At 40.3% G+C, this 13,818-nt stretch overlaps 1 protein-coding gene across 1 annotated transcript in view; it reads left to right on the forward strand.

Moving 5' to 3' along the window:
- The first annotated feature begins 261 nt into the window (after window positions 1-261).
- SLC1A3 (solute carrier family 1 member 3) overlaps window positions 262-13,818 on the forward strand; it is a 98,614-nt gene continuing 85,057 nt past the window's right edge. The window contains exons 1-2 of the mRNA XM_019650767.1: window positions 262-394; window positions 1,975-2,252. Of these exons, the coding sequence (XP_019506312.1) occupies window positions 2,072-2,252 (181 nt within the window). The 5' untranslated portion in view covers window positions 262-394; window positions 1,975-2,071. The remainder of the gene's footprint in view (window positions 395-1,974; window positions 2,253-13,818) is intronic.

The following is a 13,818-nucleotide window of genomic DNA, read 5'->3' on the forward strand; positions in this document are numbered from 1 at the left end:
TCCAGCTTTCTGAGTGTGTGTGCGCGCTTTATTCTTCAATTCTTCCCGGTCCCGGTTTTGCATTTCTAATGAAAGTAAACTGACAAAGCATGAAAGCGTTCTAAGGAGCAAAACAAAGCCACCAAGCTTGCTTCTGGTGCGCCAAGATTAATCAATATTCCAGAAACCTCGGGTTTACTCCCTCCTCCCGCTGTGGTGTTTTCACTTTTCCCCACTCCCCTTTCCCGGGCACAGACTCCGCCCCTTTTCTTAAGTTGCCCTGATAGTAACTTGCAGTTTCAGAGCACATGCATGCCTGGCTCACAGCGTTTTCTTACTCCGCAGCTGTTACCTGCTGGGGAATTCACCTTGTCATTGCCTGGGGCATCTCCCACCCGTTACAAAATCAGAAAAGGTAAGCCTAACGTCCTGTATTCCTGCTGGGTTTAATTTATCGTTCCACCTCTCTGCTGCCAATGGATATTGTCTCCCAAGCAGAGCAGTAGTGAGAGTAAAAGCTAGCCATTTTGGTAGATCAAGTCCACGTTAGTAATTTAATGTCACGAGTGAGGTGTCCGTGCCGCGTTCTCTGATCTTTTGGAGTTGAATCATTCAGGATGGATTAGAGGCATAGAAACAATCAAGGCTGAGCTGGTCTGTTTAAAAGTGATTGGTAAAGGGAATCAGATTAGTTAAAAAAAAAAAAATCTGGTCTAGCCTCTCCTTTTCTTCCCTTCTCCCTAAACTTTTAATCTGCTGTGAGGTTTTAAACAAGTTATGGGTCTTATTATCTCTGACCCCACCCTGTAATTTTATTTAAAAGTCAGAACTGTTAAGGCAAATCTTTTTTTCCACACTTGGATTTGCCAGAAGCTCCCGAGGAGTCCTCTCCAGTTACCTCCCACACGGATGGACGCACACGCTGGCCGCTTGCGTTGCCAGATACACACGTCCACAGGCGCGGCTGATTTTTACTTAGATGGATCCGTGGGAAAGATTATGGATTAGACATCTTGTAAAACAGCAGGAGGTATCCCTTGATTTTTCAAAACATCCAGTTTTCACCAAGGAGAGATTTGCTTAGATATATTTCAATAACCTAGTAGCACTTTAAAGAAACTAGAAACCACATACTGTAGTGTTTGGAATGAAAACTGGATTCATCTCCTCATCTGTTCTAGAAATCCTAAACTTTAAAAATACTTAGAATGACAGTTTCCTCAGAAGACTTCAGGATGCTTGCCACAAAGACAAATAGTACTCTGTACTTCTACTTGTAATAAAATGAAAATTAATTATGATTTCAGATAATTTATAGATGTCGCCAGAGTACTTTGCTTATTCCACAGGAAAAAATTTAAAATAAAAGTTACCCCGTGAAATAGTCACATGTATTTCCCAAGTCCTGTGGCTACTTGTGTTCTTCTCATGGCCATATTTGCTCATTGATATTATCATGGTTTTGTTTTTTTTCTTCATGAAGAAAATAGTTACTTTAGTATATATAACAGAAAGCTCCAGCTGTGAAGTATCAATATCTTAATTCACTTCATTGACCTGGTTATGTTTTCACCATGTATACAGCAAAAGCCATCAGGTGATTATTGAGTGTTTCCCGTGCATTTAATTCAACTGGACATTTACTGAGGGTGCACATTGTGCAAAATATTCGGAGAGGTCCTGGGGGATGGGGAGGGGTTGAGGGTGCTCAGTCAACCCAGCTCTGATGAACCCTTTTATAGCTTCATTGGAAGGGGAAAGACAATTTTTGAAAAATAAAACACAAGTGTCTGCTCATATGTTCTAAATTTCTGCACATTTCTCACACGTGGTGCAATAAAATATGCACATTCTAGCCTTGAAACCTGGCATTGTGACTTTCCAGCCCTTGATGCCTACTGAGATTATGCAGTTTGACAACAGCTTCTCCTGGTATGGAGCTCACTGATTTTCCATCCCTGGAGACTGCAACTCTTTCTTTCTCTTCCATTCTAGTTGTACTGGTCTCTTAACACCAAAGAGGTCTGGCTTTCCGGGGGTGATTCCGAGACATTGACGTGCAAAGAAAGAGACATTCCTAGAGAAGTAAAATATGACTAAAAGTAATGGAGAAGAGCCTAAAATGGGAGGCAGGATGGAGAGGTTCCAGCAAGGAGTCCGGAAACGCACACTCTTGGCTAAGAAGAAAGTGCAGAACATCACAAAGGAGGATGTTAAAAGTTACCTTTTTCGGAATGCTTTTGTGCTGCTCACTGTCACCGCAGTCATTGTGGGTAAGTCATTTGATAACAACCAAAAAAACTGGATCTTGTTTCTCTGGGGCATCTGGCTGCCTGGGAATATTTTCAGATAAACTGATTGTATATAGTCAAAATGATAGCCAAGGTTTTTCTCTGAATTTGAAGGGTTTTTTTTTTCCCATTAAATGAGTCTGTTGGCATGTTTGGAGCAATAAACACATGGGAATCTGAAAGAAACATTAGGCATTATGCAAATCAACTGATTGTGTGAAAGTAAATCAAATGTTTTCCCATCTCATGTAGGGACAAAAGAATGATCATGTAATCATTAGGCCTGAGCAGTTAAATAACAATTAAAACAAATAAACAGACTAGATTTGGCCAAAATGTAATCTTTATACAATGTCGCTTTCACTTAAAACTAATTTATACAATTAGTATACCCCAAAATGAGACAGAGGTCCCTAATGGTAATTATATTTTAACTGGTGCTGACTTGAAGCTGAGTAACCAACATTTGATGTAAAGACTAAATCTCTTATGTGTTGGCACTCTCTCATAAAGTGACTAGGAAAGGTAAATCAGGGAAAATATGAACACAGATCTCTTTCATTCATTGCCTTGACACACCTGCCATAAATAGCTATATCTTTTTTGAAACATTTCAGCCTTTTACAAATTTAGTGTTGTTGACAGCAATCTGTATTAATAAAACGTTATTGTTTTCTTTGAATTTATTGGTATCTGAAATTATAGTTTATTACTTATGGGTGGCATTGATCCTACTTGAAAACATAGCTGAAAAAACTACTTACGTACTTGGAACTTTTGACTGAACCCACGTAGAAACACTTTGGCTGACAAGCATGTTAGTTAATGCCATGCTGTAAAAAAATGCTTTAACTTAAATTTCTAATAACCTGCCACCAAAAAAAGGCATTTGTGTACAGTTTTAATCTCCACCTTGGTTTTTACCAAGATCTCTTTCAAATATGAAGAGGTAATGACAATAAAAACTAAGGAAATCCTGTAGCATGTAAATGTAATTATAACTCTAGCCAAAAAGAAATAGGATTCTTAAATTGCAGGTAAATAGGAATATTGCAGAAGAGTAGTTTGTCACAAGACTGTACATATATTCCATTTGAACAACTTTGGCTCCTTTTAGTAATAATTGGTGACTAATGACTATTCGATTAATTTTAGAGATGTCAAAGAAAAAGTGTCCTGATTGATTCAGGGAAGTAATGGCTTTCTTTAGTAGGCTCCCAGGTTTCAATACATTCCTGCAAGAAGTATTTCAGTATTGTGTCATTGTCTTGGAAGTTGATGTAAAATGTGGTATGCTCACCTCATGCTTTGCTTTAATTATAGTTGTTGTCAAGACAACAATAGCTGCATAATAATAGTGAACATTTATATATAGTACTATTCCAGCTATTTTCTAGGCATTTCGCATATATTAGCTGACTTAATCCTTAAGCAAGCCTATGAAGTGAGTGGGTAGGGATGATTACTATGATCTTCATTTTATAGATGAGAAGACTGAGTATGGAGAGATCAAGCAACTTGCCCGAAGTCATGCAGTTAGCAAAAGCTAGACCTGGAAGTCAAACTCAGGCTGTCTAGTACCGGGGGCCATTCATTCTGTTAACCACTTTGCCATCCTGCCCCTCTGCTCTGCTGACTAGTTGACATCTTGTGAGAGATGCTAGGAGGAGGAAATGATGCCATGTCTTGGTAGAGGCCAATTAGCAACCATTGCTAGATGCATTCACATAGCATTGTCATTTTACTATGTAATTTAAACTCAGCAGAAAACTTGTAATTCTTCTACAGATGATTAAACCACATCCCTCTCATTTCTTTAACAAATACCCATTTACTTTGCAATCCTATACATATAATAATGGAGCTCAATGATACTAGAGTATGTGTGGAATAGATGCTGAAACACTTATTCAAAATGGTATTCCAAACCTGAGAAGAATTCAGTTTCTGGGACAGAAATGTTTCAGTTAAGGAATAGAGGAATGGAAAATAAAACAACCTAAACATGGAAAGCAGATTGATGGAGAAGGAAGTTCCTAAGTGATTACAAAGAAATAGCGTCTCTAATAGAAGGAAGATAATGCCAGCATTGGAAAGTCCATTTTCTCTATGATTTCTGGCATCATTCCCTAGCCCAATGAGGATTTCCTAAGATTTGTGAGAACTGCAATGAGTTGGCTAAGCTGGGGTACATAACTTGGCAAGGTGCCCTCATGGTTGGCTTTTCCAGTGGAAACTGAGGAGGTAGAGTAACAAGAAGAAGGCACTAACAAAGAAACAAATAAAAAGAGCTCATTGACAGTCAGAGAGACCACTGAGTCTACACCAAAGACTTGGAATCACAAATAGACAACATAGTAGCAAACAGATTTAGGAGAGAAGGAAGAACCCTTCAGTTATCTCTTGGTGCGTCTTCCATTGAGGGCCCATGGAAACAAAGGCTCCATTTAGCTTCTCACTGAGTACCGTGCATACATCAGGTCTAAAAGAAAAAATAGAGGAAGAACATGTCTGAACATTAACGCTCTAATTTACTTGCTGCAGCATAGGAATAAACTGTAAAGATGCTAGCAAGGAAGAATAAAATAGTTATTTTCCCCAAAGATGAGATGAGAGGAACTATAGCTATGACTTAATTTTCAAATTCTTAGGTTTTCATCAGTTTTAGAAAAAAGACTGGGAAAAAAATCTATATATTGGAGTAAATTTTTTGTTTAATCTGTTTTGTCTTTTAGAGATAAAATGAATATAATTTAGTATGTAGAAATGGAAAATATTATGGAAGAATAGTAGAGACATGTGAATCCATCTATTCAGAGTGACACAGAGAATTGTAAATATTTTAGTACCAATTCCTCTGCAAGCACAGGCATAGAACCACTTGTGCAACTTGATGTCATTTCTAAGCAATGATATTTCTAATATCATTTCTAAGCAATGTCGAAGTCTGAGTGTGCTGTGCCCCATGTAACGAAGCCAGTGTAACAGGAGCAGGCTAGCGACCTGAGAGAAGGCAAGGCCACATGCTGAGTCCCTTGAAGAGAATCCATTATTGAAGCATTAGCTAAAGCATCTTCCAGGGCTGTTGCAGACATCTGTCTGACAAAATCCACACTGAGAAGAGTGGTTACTGTCTTTCTTCCTTCAGGAAGCACTTTCTTATTTCAAACTGTGGTAAATTGTGTTAGAGTGACCTCAGACATCTTGCTGAAAGACAGAAAAAGTCCTTTGTCACGTTCAAGTTGCAGAATGCCCTCTCTTTCCATGTTCAAGGAATTAATAGCACAATAAAAAAGAAATCTCAGGCCAAAGAATCATGAAGAACTGGACCATAAGATCAGCTGCAAGAGGAAGAAATCTATAAGTAGAACTGCATAGAATTGGATGGTAGTTTTACCTGAAGGAGTTCACAAAACAGTAATTATCACCTTCTACACACACACACACACACACACACACACACACACACACACAGAGTTTATGTTTGGGTTGTCCTTTGTATGGATTTGAGAGAAACTGGTGACTTCTCAGGAAAGAAAACACACTGACTAAATAGCATGAAGCATTTCCCACCATTCCCTAATAATCTTTGGCATTAAATTTAAATTTAAATTGCACTAAAATTCAATGCAATTCCATAATATCTCTGAAGGATATATGTACAAGAAACTGGTCACCATTGCTGCTTCTTGAGACAGGAGCTGGGTGTCTGGGGAATGGCATGGAAGGGATACTACTTTCCTCTAAATCAGTTTTTGTAGAGTTTGAATGTGTTAACCACATTAATATATTATCTACTATGATCTATTATGTGCTAAATAAACAAGTTAATTATTTTTTTAAAAAGATTTGGTGCTATTCTGCAAGTTAATATTGAATGCTGTGTGTCTGGCTCTGTACTATGCAATGGGAAGCCTCTACTCTCAGGTAGTTTAGGAGGAGAGGTGGATGAAAATGAGATGACAAAGGAATCTACAAGGTTCAGAGGTAGTAATAGGGAAGTTTGTAATTAACTCTAAACATTTTTCCAGCGATCATATTATGCATACTGTTCTATATAATACATGATATGTTTCTGTACTGGCACTTTAGAGGTGCCACTTTCTTATTAGCCACCACATTGGGAGCCCTAGATGTGCCATTGAGGGGAAAATGTTGTTTTAGACCTAGATTCGTATGCCAGCTGTATTATTTAGTAGCTGTATGATCCTAAAGAATGTATTTCCCTGTTCCCAGCCTTGGTTTCCTCGTCTATCATTACATGTATAATATATATTGCAAACTTACACTGTGTGCCAAGCACTATTGTGCTGTTAGCATATCAGCTTTATTTAATCCTCACAACAAACCAGGGATGGAGGGTTTTTGGATTTTTTTTTCTCATTTTACAGTTGCAAAAACTGAAGCTCAGATACTTATCCCACAGTTGATGCACATTAACTGGGGTTCGAATCCACCGTTCTGGCTCCACACGCCCACTCTTATCCACCACACTGTTCTGGGCGCTGGTCCCTCCCTTAGGGAATGTCCATTCTTGTTTTATTACAGCAGTTAGTTAGGGATATGCACTGACATCAACAGGAGGGATGGCAAGGAGAAGTTGACTGGAGACCTCATGACAAGGGCCTTCCTGAGCCCTGGTGATTGATTGTACGTGAGAGTTGACAGAAAAGGTGGACTCTCAGCAGATGGTCTGATTTCTGGCTTGGGTGACCAAGTAGTGACGGTGCCACCAATGAATGTAGAATACAGGAAGATGATGGGAGAGGGGTGGATAATAAGTTCAGTCTGGGGTATGTTGAGTTTGAGATGTGGGATGCCACAATACAGAGACTGTGCAGGAGATTCACCATAAAGATTTGGAGGGTATTCTTGCCATCTCCAGACTGAGCGAGGACTGGTTCTGTCTTTGAATATGAGATGAATAATGATCAACGAATCAGATTATCCTAAAGCATAAGCTACCCTGTAAGAACATGAGACTATTCCCCGAATGGTATTAACTCTAGGGACCTTCTCTATTCCTAAAAGCAGTCATCTCCCAGGAATGCTGCAGTGGTACTCTGTTTCTGGGATACATATGCAGTATCTAGCCACGTCAGTCAGTTCAAGCAAAAGGGTTCATACATGTGATTAACTGTCAGCTGCTGCACTGAAGGGACCGGTAGTGGGACCAAACTAGCCAACTACTTGAGTCAGTGGTGTCGGTTCCGTCTGGCACCCATGCTGACATCCTCTCAGCTTACTGAGAAAAAGGTGTCTCCACACAAGTTGAACAACAGGAATCCAAAGAACAGTGAACATGTTTCTGGGTTGGGATTTATGGTTTCTTCAACTCTTGCTGGGTATGAGAAGGGAGAAAGGGAGCTTCGGGAAGCTGAGGGGAGAATGGCCCTCTAGGCAGCTATTCCCCATCACTCACAGAGGCACCCCGGCAGAGGACTGGGAGGGAAAAGTTAGGCCTTCAGAGCTGAGAAGCAGGGGATTTGCAATGCGCCGCTCTGGAGAAGTGATGCGGGGAGAGGGTGTAGAGTCCGAGTCTCTGTTTCATCTTCTCCCCCAGGGAGCAGAAATACAGAAAAGTCATCAGGGACCGCAATACCTGACATGTGCTCATGGCACACTTGGGTCCAGGCCTTTCTCTCACCTTCTCAAAAAACATTCTAAGGAGCTGCCTCCTCTGGTGGGGTGTAGTCCAGCACAGTCTTGAGAAGGACCAGAGCTATGGATTCTAGAGTCAGACACTTAGATTTATGTCCCATTCCTAGAACTGAGCCTCTGTTTCTTCGTGTGTAAAATAGACTAATTATAACACCTCTTTGCCCAGATTTATATCCCAGTTCTGCCATTTACAACCATGTAACCTTACATAATTTCTTAAATGCTTGGCAGCTAAAATATCCACAGAGAGTGTAAACCCCTTGTCTTTTGCTTCCACCTTTGCTATGGAATCAAGTGAAAATACTGATTTGACGATGCTGGTCTTCCAGAGAACTGAGACCCAGGGCATGGGGAGAGAAGTGAGGAAGGAATGAGAACAGAGGGTCACCTGGTTCAGGTCTAGAAGTAGCTTCTGTTTCCTTAGCCAGAGAAGAGAGCCAAGAGGGTTGTAGGAAGAGACTTAATAGTTGTAAAGGGCTTTGAGAGGCAGAGATGAAAGCCTCAGAGTAAGCGATACCATCATTATCCATCCCTTACCTGCCTGGCCTCCTGAGCCAAAGCAGAAAGTAATCCCCAGGCAGCTGTTATCACAATACAGACAGCTCAATGGAGGAAGCACCTGACAGCAGATGGCTCGCTCTTGCTCTCTCTCTCTCTCTCTCTCTCTCTCTCTCTCTCTCTCTCTCTCTCTCGGGAAAATGGGAAGTTGCTGAGAAAATGTTTTCACTAAATGTTTTAACATCCTCAATAGTGCATTTTTGTTCATACCACTTGGGACCAATCTGAGAGTTCACCACCTCCCTGGTTTCTCGGTTTCTCCAGTGTTTTGCTGTCTACTGCTTGTTAGCTGCCACCCCCATCCGAGTGGAGGCACACAAGATAAGGGTTTCTGGAAACTTCGGAGAAATGTTGCTGGTTTCTAACAGAGTTGGTAAAGATCATTTTGAAGTAGTTGGTAGAAAGCTTAATGTTGTGCTGAGGTTATCTGGGATTTTATTTGTCTCTCTTCCTGCTAACTCAGGTAATGAGAAAACTGAGCAGGCAATTTCACATTTTTTTCTCTTTCAAGTAGGCAATCAAATAGGGAGGTCTGTTCAGAACAATTACCTGCAGTAATAATACCTTCCGTTGTTGCAGTGATAGTTTCTAAAACACTGTCCAATCGCACCACACTATAGCAGTGTAATCCATGGCCAGTCTGTCCCCTTCTGATTAGCATCGGCAAATGTCTGGAATGCAGCTGAGAGAGCATTAAGAGTCTCAAGTCCTGGTTACAGACCTAGCTCTGCCATCAGCTAACTCACTTTATGATTTAAGACAAATCTCTGGGCCTCAGGATTTTTTTCATCAGCAAAGTACATTTGGACTAATGTCTGCTTCCAATTCCAAATTCTATCATTTAAAGTCTAATTGGCCTTCTTCTAAAGCAGAATATGTAGAATAAGGTACACATGTGTTTTCTTTCCTGACGCTATACAGTTGGAAGGAACTTTTTCCTATACTGATTATGTCTCAACCCATCCTAGCCAGTCTCTCCGATCTCACAAGCAGCCTCCTTCTCTTGCTTTGAATTCTTGAGGACCATCTGCTTCTGGCTCTGGATGTGATGATGATCAATGTTTCCTCACCAATGTTTAAGGACACCAGTGAGGCCCACCTCTGCAGAAGCCACTTCTGCCCTTTGGTCTTCTGCCCACCTCTCAGAGGAGGAAAACCGTAGGCTTCTGTTTTCGGTATAGAGTAAACAAGGTTGTGAAGAGCCTACGCTGTTTGGAAGAGGCAACTGGAATTTAAGCACTGTCTTTTCCAAGTCGTACATTCCAAGTGTTGGAGTATTTGATATTTATGGAACACTGGGTGCTATCATTCGTCAAGCATTTGGCCTGGCAGCTAGGTGAGCTATATCATTGCTGTGAGATGAGGAAACACACAGAACACTCTGGACACAAAGGTTAGCCACTGTGCTCACCGAGGATAAAAATTACAGTTTTATGTCAAGTGTTGGTGCTATCAAAATGGCCCAGAGCTTATTGCCTACACCAATAATACGCCCATCACAATGCCCTATCAAGAAATGTACTCCAGTGGTTTTGAAACCAGAAGAGGAGAATAATAAAAAACAAACCAACCCAAAACTAGGTAAAGAAAGATATACCCTGGATGAATTGAGATACAGTGGGTGAAAGGCACTTCTTTTTTTCCTGTGTATCATATCAGAGATTCGAAGGTGAATTTAGGAGCAGCCAGTTGAAAGGCACACTTAGGTTTTGAATTTCAAGACCAGTTTCTGTCTCCAGAGAGAGCAACCCCATTCTTCTGGTCCCCAAAGAGACTTCTCCAGTTCTCCAACAATGGGTTCCAGGCCACAAGCTGCTGCTGCTTCCCAGAGAGAACACAGCGTGCTATTAGTGCCGACATTGTCTTCCGAATCTTGTAAGATGAAGCTCATTTATCCCTAATGAGAGTAGAGATGGACAATTGCTGCCCTTATCACCCTGAAAAGATCGTCCCTGCTTTTAGACATATTGCATCACTTGAAATTCCATCTTTAAAGCAAGGAAGGCAAAGCCCCAGGGACATGTGTGCTCACTGGTGTCTTCAGCGTTCTGATGAATGTTATGGTAAAGGCATCAAGAAGAAAATTACAAGCCTTTTAAGAGACTGCCTCTGACCAAAGTTGTCTTCTTATCTGTTTATTTTTGTGTTCTTAGGTTTGCTTTTTTAAAGGCCGCTGAAGTAGTCATGTAAACAAAGCTGAGATTCAGTAAACTTCCCAGGGCTCTGTAAGTTCTGGTATTGCGATGCTTTACACACGATGTTACCTCGCTGAGTGGTTCACAATTCGAGTTTTCAGCTTTCATATCCTCATAACTCCCAGGGTTAATTGGTTGAAGCACCGCATGAGCCCATAATGATTGAGTTCAAAGTTTTTTCAGAATCACTCCCTTTTCTCCAGAAAAGGAGCTGTTTCGTCAGAAAGCGATCCATTTACTACAATATAAATCTGAGCACAGCTAATGACTTTCCTCTCCATGGCCAAAATTAAGTAAATTCATTGTGAAAGCAAATTAAAGCAGAATCAAGGAGAAACCAACCCAGACCCCAAAAGACTTTTTAGAAAGCACCTAGGAGAAAAGATGTAGAATAGAATTCAGTAAGATTTACTTTTCATTGTGGGCCATTTTTCTGCATATTTATTTTGTTATTTTACTTAGGAAATAAATAAACTTATGCTGCATCAAATAAAAAATTACAGAAGGGTATGGAGTGAAAGTATTCCACCCACCCATGTTTCCCAGCGATCCAATTTACCCTATTACCAGTTTCTTGCGTGTCTTTAGAGTTTTTTTATGAGCATAAAAATAAATACATATTTATTCTTTTTTTGCCTTTTGTATACAAATGGCAGCATAGTGTATATAGTCCGCTTCACACCTTGCTTATTTCACCTTACAATATTTCTTGGATATCATGCCTTATGAGCACATAAAAAGCCTCCTCATTTCCCCTTGGGGCTGAATTGTGTGGATGTACAATAATGTATTAAGCAACTCCCAGTCAATGGAAACTCGGGTTGTTTCCATTTTTATTTTTTATTTTATTATTTTTTTAAACAACATAATGAATAATCGTGTACAAAAGTTATTTCACCCAGGTGAATTATATCTGTAGGATACATCCCTAGAAATGAAATTGCTGAGACAAAGGTTACACACATTGGTAATTTTGGTAAGTATTGCTAATTTATGCCCCATAGAGGTTGTAATTGACTCTCCCAAACTGTGGGATTTAAAAAAGAGTTTGTCACACTGATGCCACTGCCAGAAGTAAGGACAAGTGGACTTTGCCATTTGCATGAGCTGGCAAGCATATGACAGACAAGCAAAAGGCATAAGGGGAACTTAGAAAATTGTACATATAGTTCACTTTCAGTTTCCACTCACTCGAAACAGTATTTTTTCCCAGAAAGGAAGGCAACAGGGTCTGATGATTTTAGTTGCTGTTTCTAAAATAGATTATTTTAAATGACAATGGATTGGACCTTTAAAAGACCTGTAGGGTTATTTGTAAATTAAATTACATAGGTCTACATAGCACAGGTCAGTGCAATTTTAGGAAGAGAGTACCAGGCTTTTCAGAATTCCAAGGTTCTTCTGATACAGTTGTCTCTCAAAGTTGCATACTGTGTGGACTCAGTCTGATTCTGCACCTTGCTTGGTCATCCGGGTTGGTTCATCGGGACACCACCCGTGGAACAAGGCTGGAGCAGGTATTTCCCACCTCCAGTGACAGGAAATACCAAAGGACAAAAGACTGAGCCAAGCCAAGGTCCAAATCTCTGAAGGATGTGGGGACAGAGGAATGGGGGAAGGTTGAAAGGTTGCCTCAAAGAGTAGCTACTCACCAGGAAATGCCTGGAAGTTTGGACTGAAACAAAAGACCAGGGACCAGCAGACCCCAGGGCAGGTAAATTCACCATTCTGCCTTTGCACTTTTTGTAAAAACAAGCTAACGGAACTTTATGTTTAACAGCTTCCTTCGTCTGGCATGAGACAGACTATGACTTCTCCAAGTTTGGCTACAATGTAGCCAAGTTCTGAAATAGAAACTTTTATTTGATCTCTCAAATAATAATTTATTGCATACCTATCATAACTATGGTGGCAACATTGATAAAGCATTCTTTATAAAGATTTCATATGCATTACCAAAGACTTTAGAAGTCATTAGAAGAAACAAGATTGAATTCATATAAAGCAGCTAAGATTCGTAATGCTTTTTTGGTTTACATGCTTCTCTTAAACTCATAACATTTAGCTGAGAATACTAAAGTTCAAGAGGATCTTAGTTACTACATGCGCCTATGGATCCTTTCCATTTTTAAGTTAAAAAAAAAAAAAGAGGCCCAAAAAGATTATGTGATTTGAAGATATAGAGTGTGGAAACAGGCAGATCAAAGACTGAAACCCCATTCTGCCAACGTCTCTCAGTGGCCGTGTAACCTTGGACAAATGGCTTATTCTCTCTAGGGCTCAGCCTCCCCATCTGTAAAATGCTGATATTAAATCCTGCAGGTTAGATAATGAAGATTTCATCATTGAAGTAAAGTATCTACTAACATAATTTACTGGCGGTATCAGACCCAGAAACCTCATCTGTGACCTCAGTGGATGATTTTTTTTTTTACAGCATCATACCTGCTATACGTCATACTTAAAAAACCTGCCTCATGGGAGAAGCAGGGGTCAGGAGCTACCACTCCTAGTTTGGGAATCTCGAAATCTAAGCATAAGAGAAATCATAGTTAAGAACCAGCTTCGCAGATCATGAGAGAGAAATTACAGTTTGGAAAAGAGGGCTTTTCCTAAGGGTAGGCTCCTATACTCGCGGAGGGCAGTAGGGGATGAGATTTACTGTAGAACAAAGTGATACCTGCACCTAGGAAACTGTTTGACTCCAGCTGGGGGCCAGGCAGTGATGAATACTGATCATCTGAAAGAGAATAAGTCACCCTGTTTGTTCATTCAATAATATGTTGAGTACCTACTATGTTCCTGGACCTGTTTTAAGGGTTTAATGCGCACCAGTGAACAAAACTGGAGGTGGGAAAAAAAAAACAAAAACACCTGATCTCATGGAGCTTATGTTTTAACAGGCAGAGACAACAATAAGCATAAAAAGTTGGAAACTTATATTGTATTTTGGAAGGTGATAAGAAGTACTGAAACAAATAAAGCCAGATAAGGGAGAAGAAAGTTCAGGGTAGGCCTTATTAGGAAGGGGCCATTGGAACTAAGTCTTAAAGGAAGCAAACCCTGTGATATCTGGGAAGAGTGTTCTAGGCAGAGGGAAGAGTCAGCACAGGGCCATCAAGTGGGATCATGTC

Source organism: Hipposideros armiger, unplaced genomic scaffold (assembly GCF_001890085.2).
Source record: "Hipposideros armiger isolate ML-2016 unplaced genomic scaffold, ASM189008v1 scaffold_146, whole genome shotgun sequence".
In the NCBI taxonomy this organism is placed as follows: Eukaryota; Metazoa; Chordata; class Mammalia; order Chiroptera; family Hipposideridae; genus Hipposideros; species Hipposideros armiger.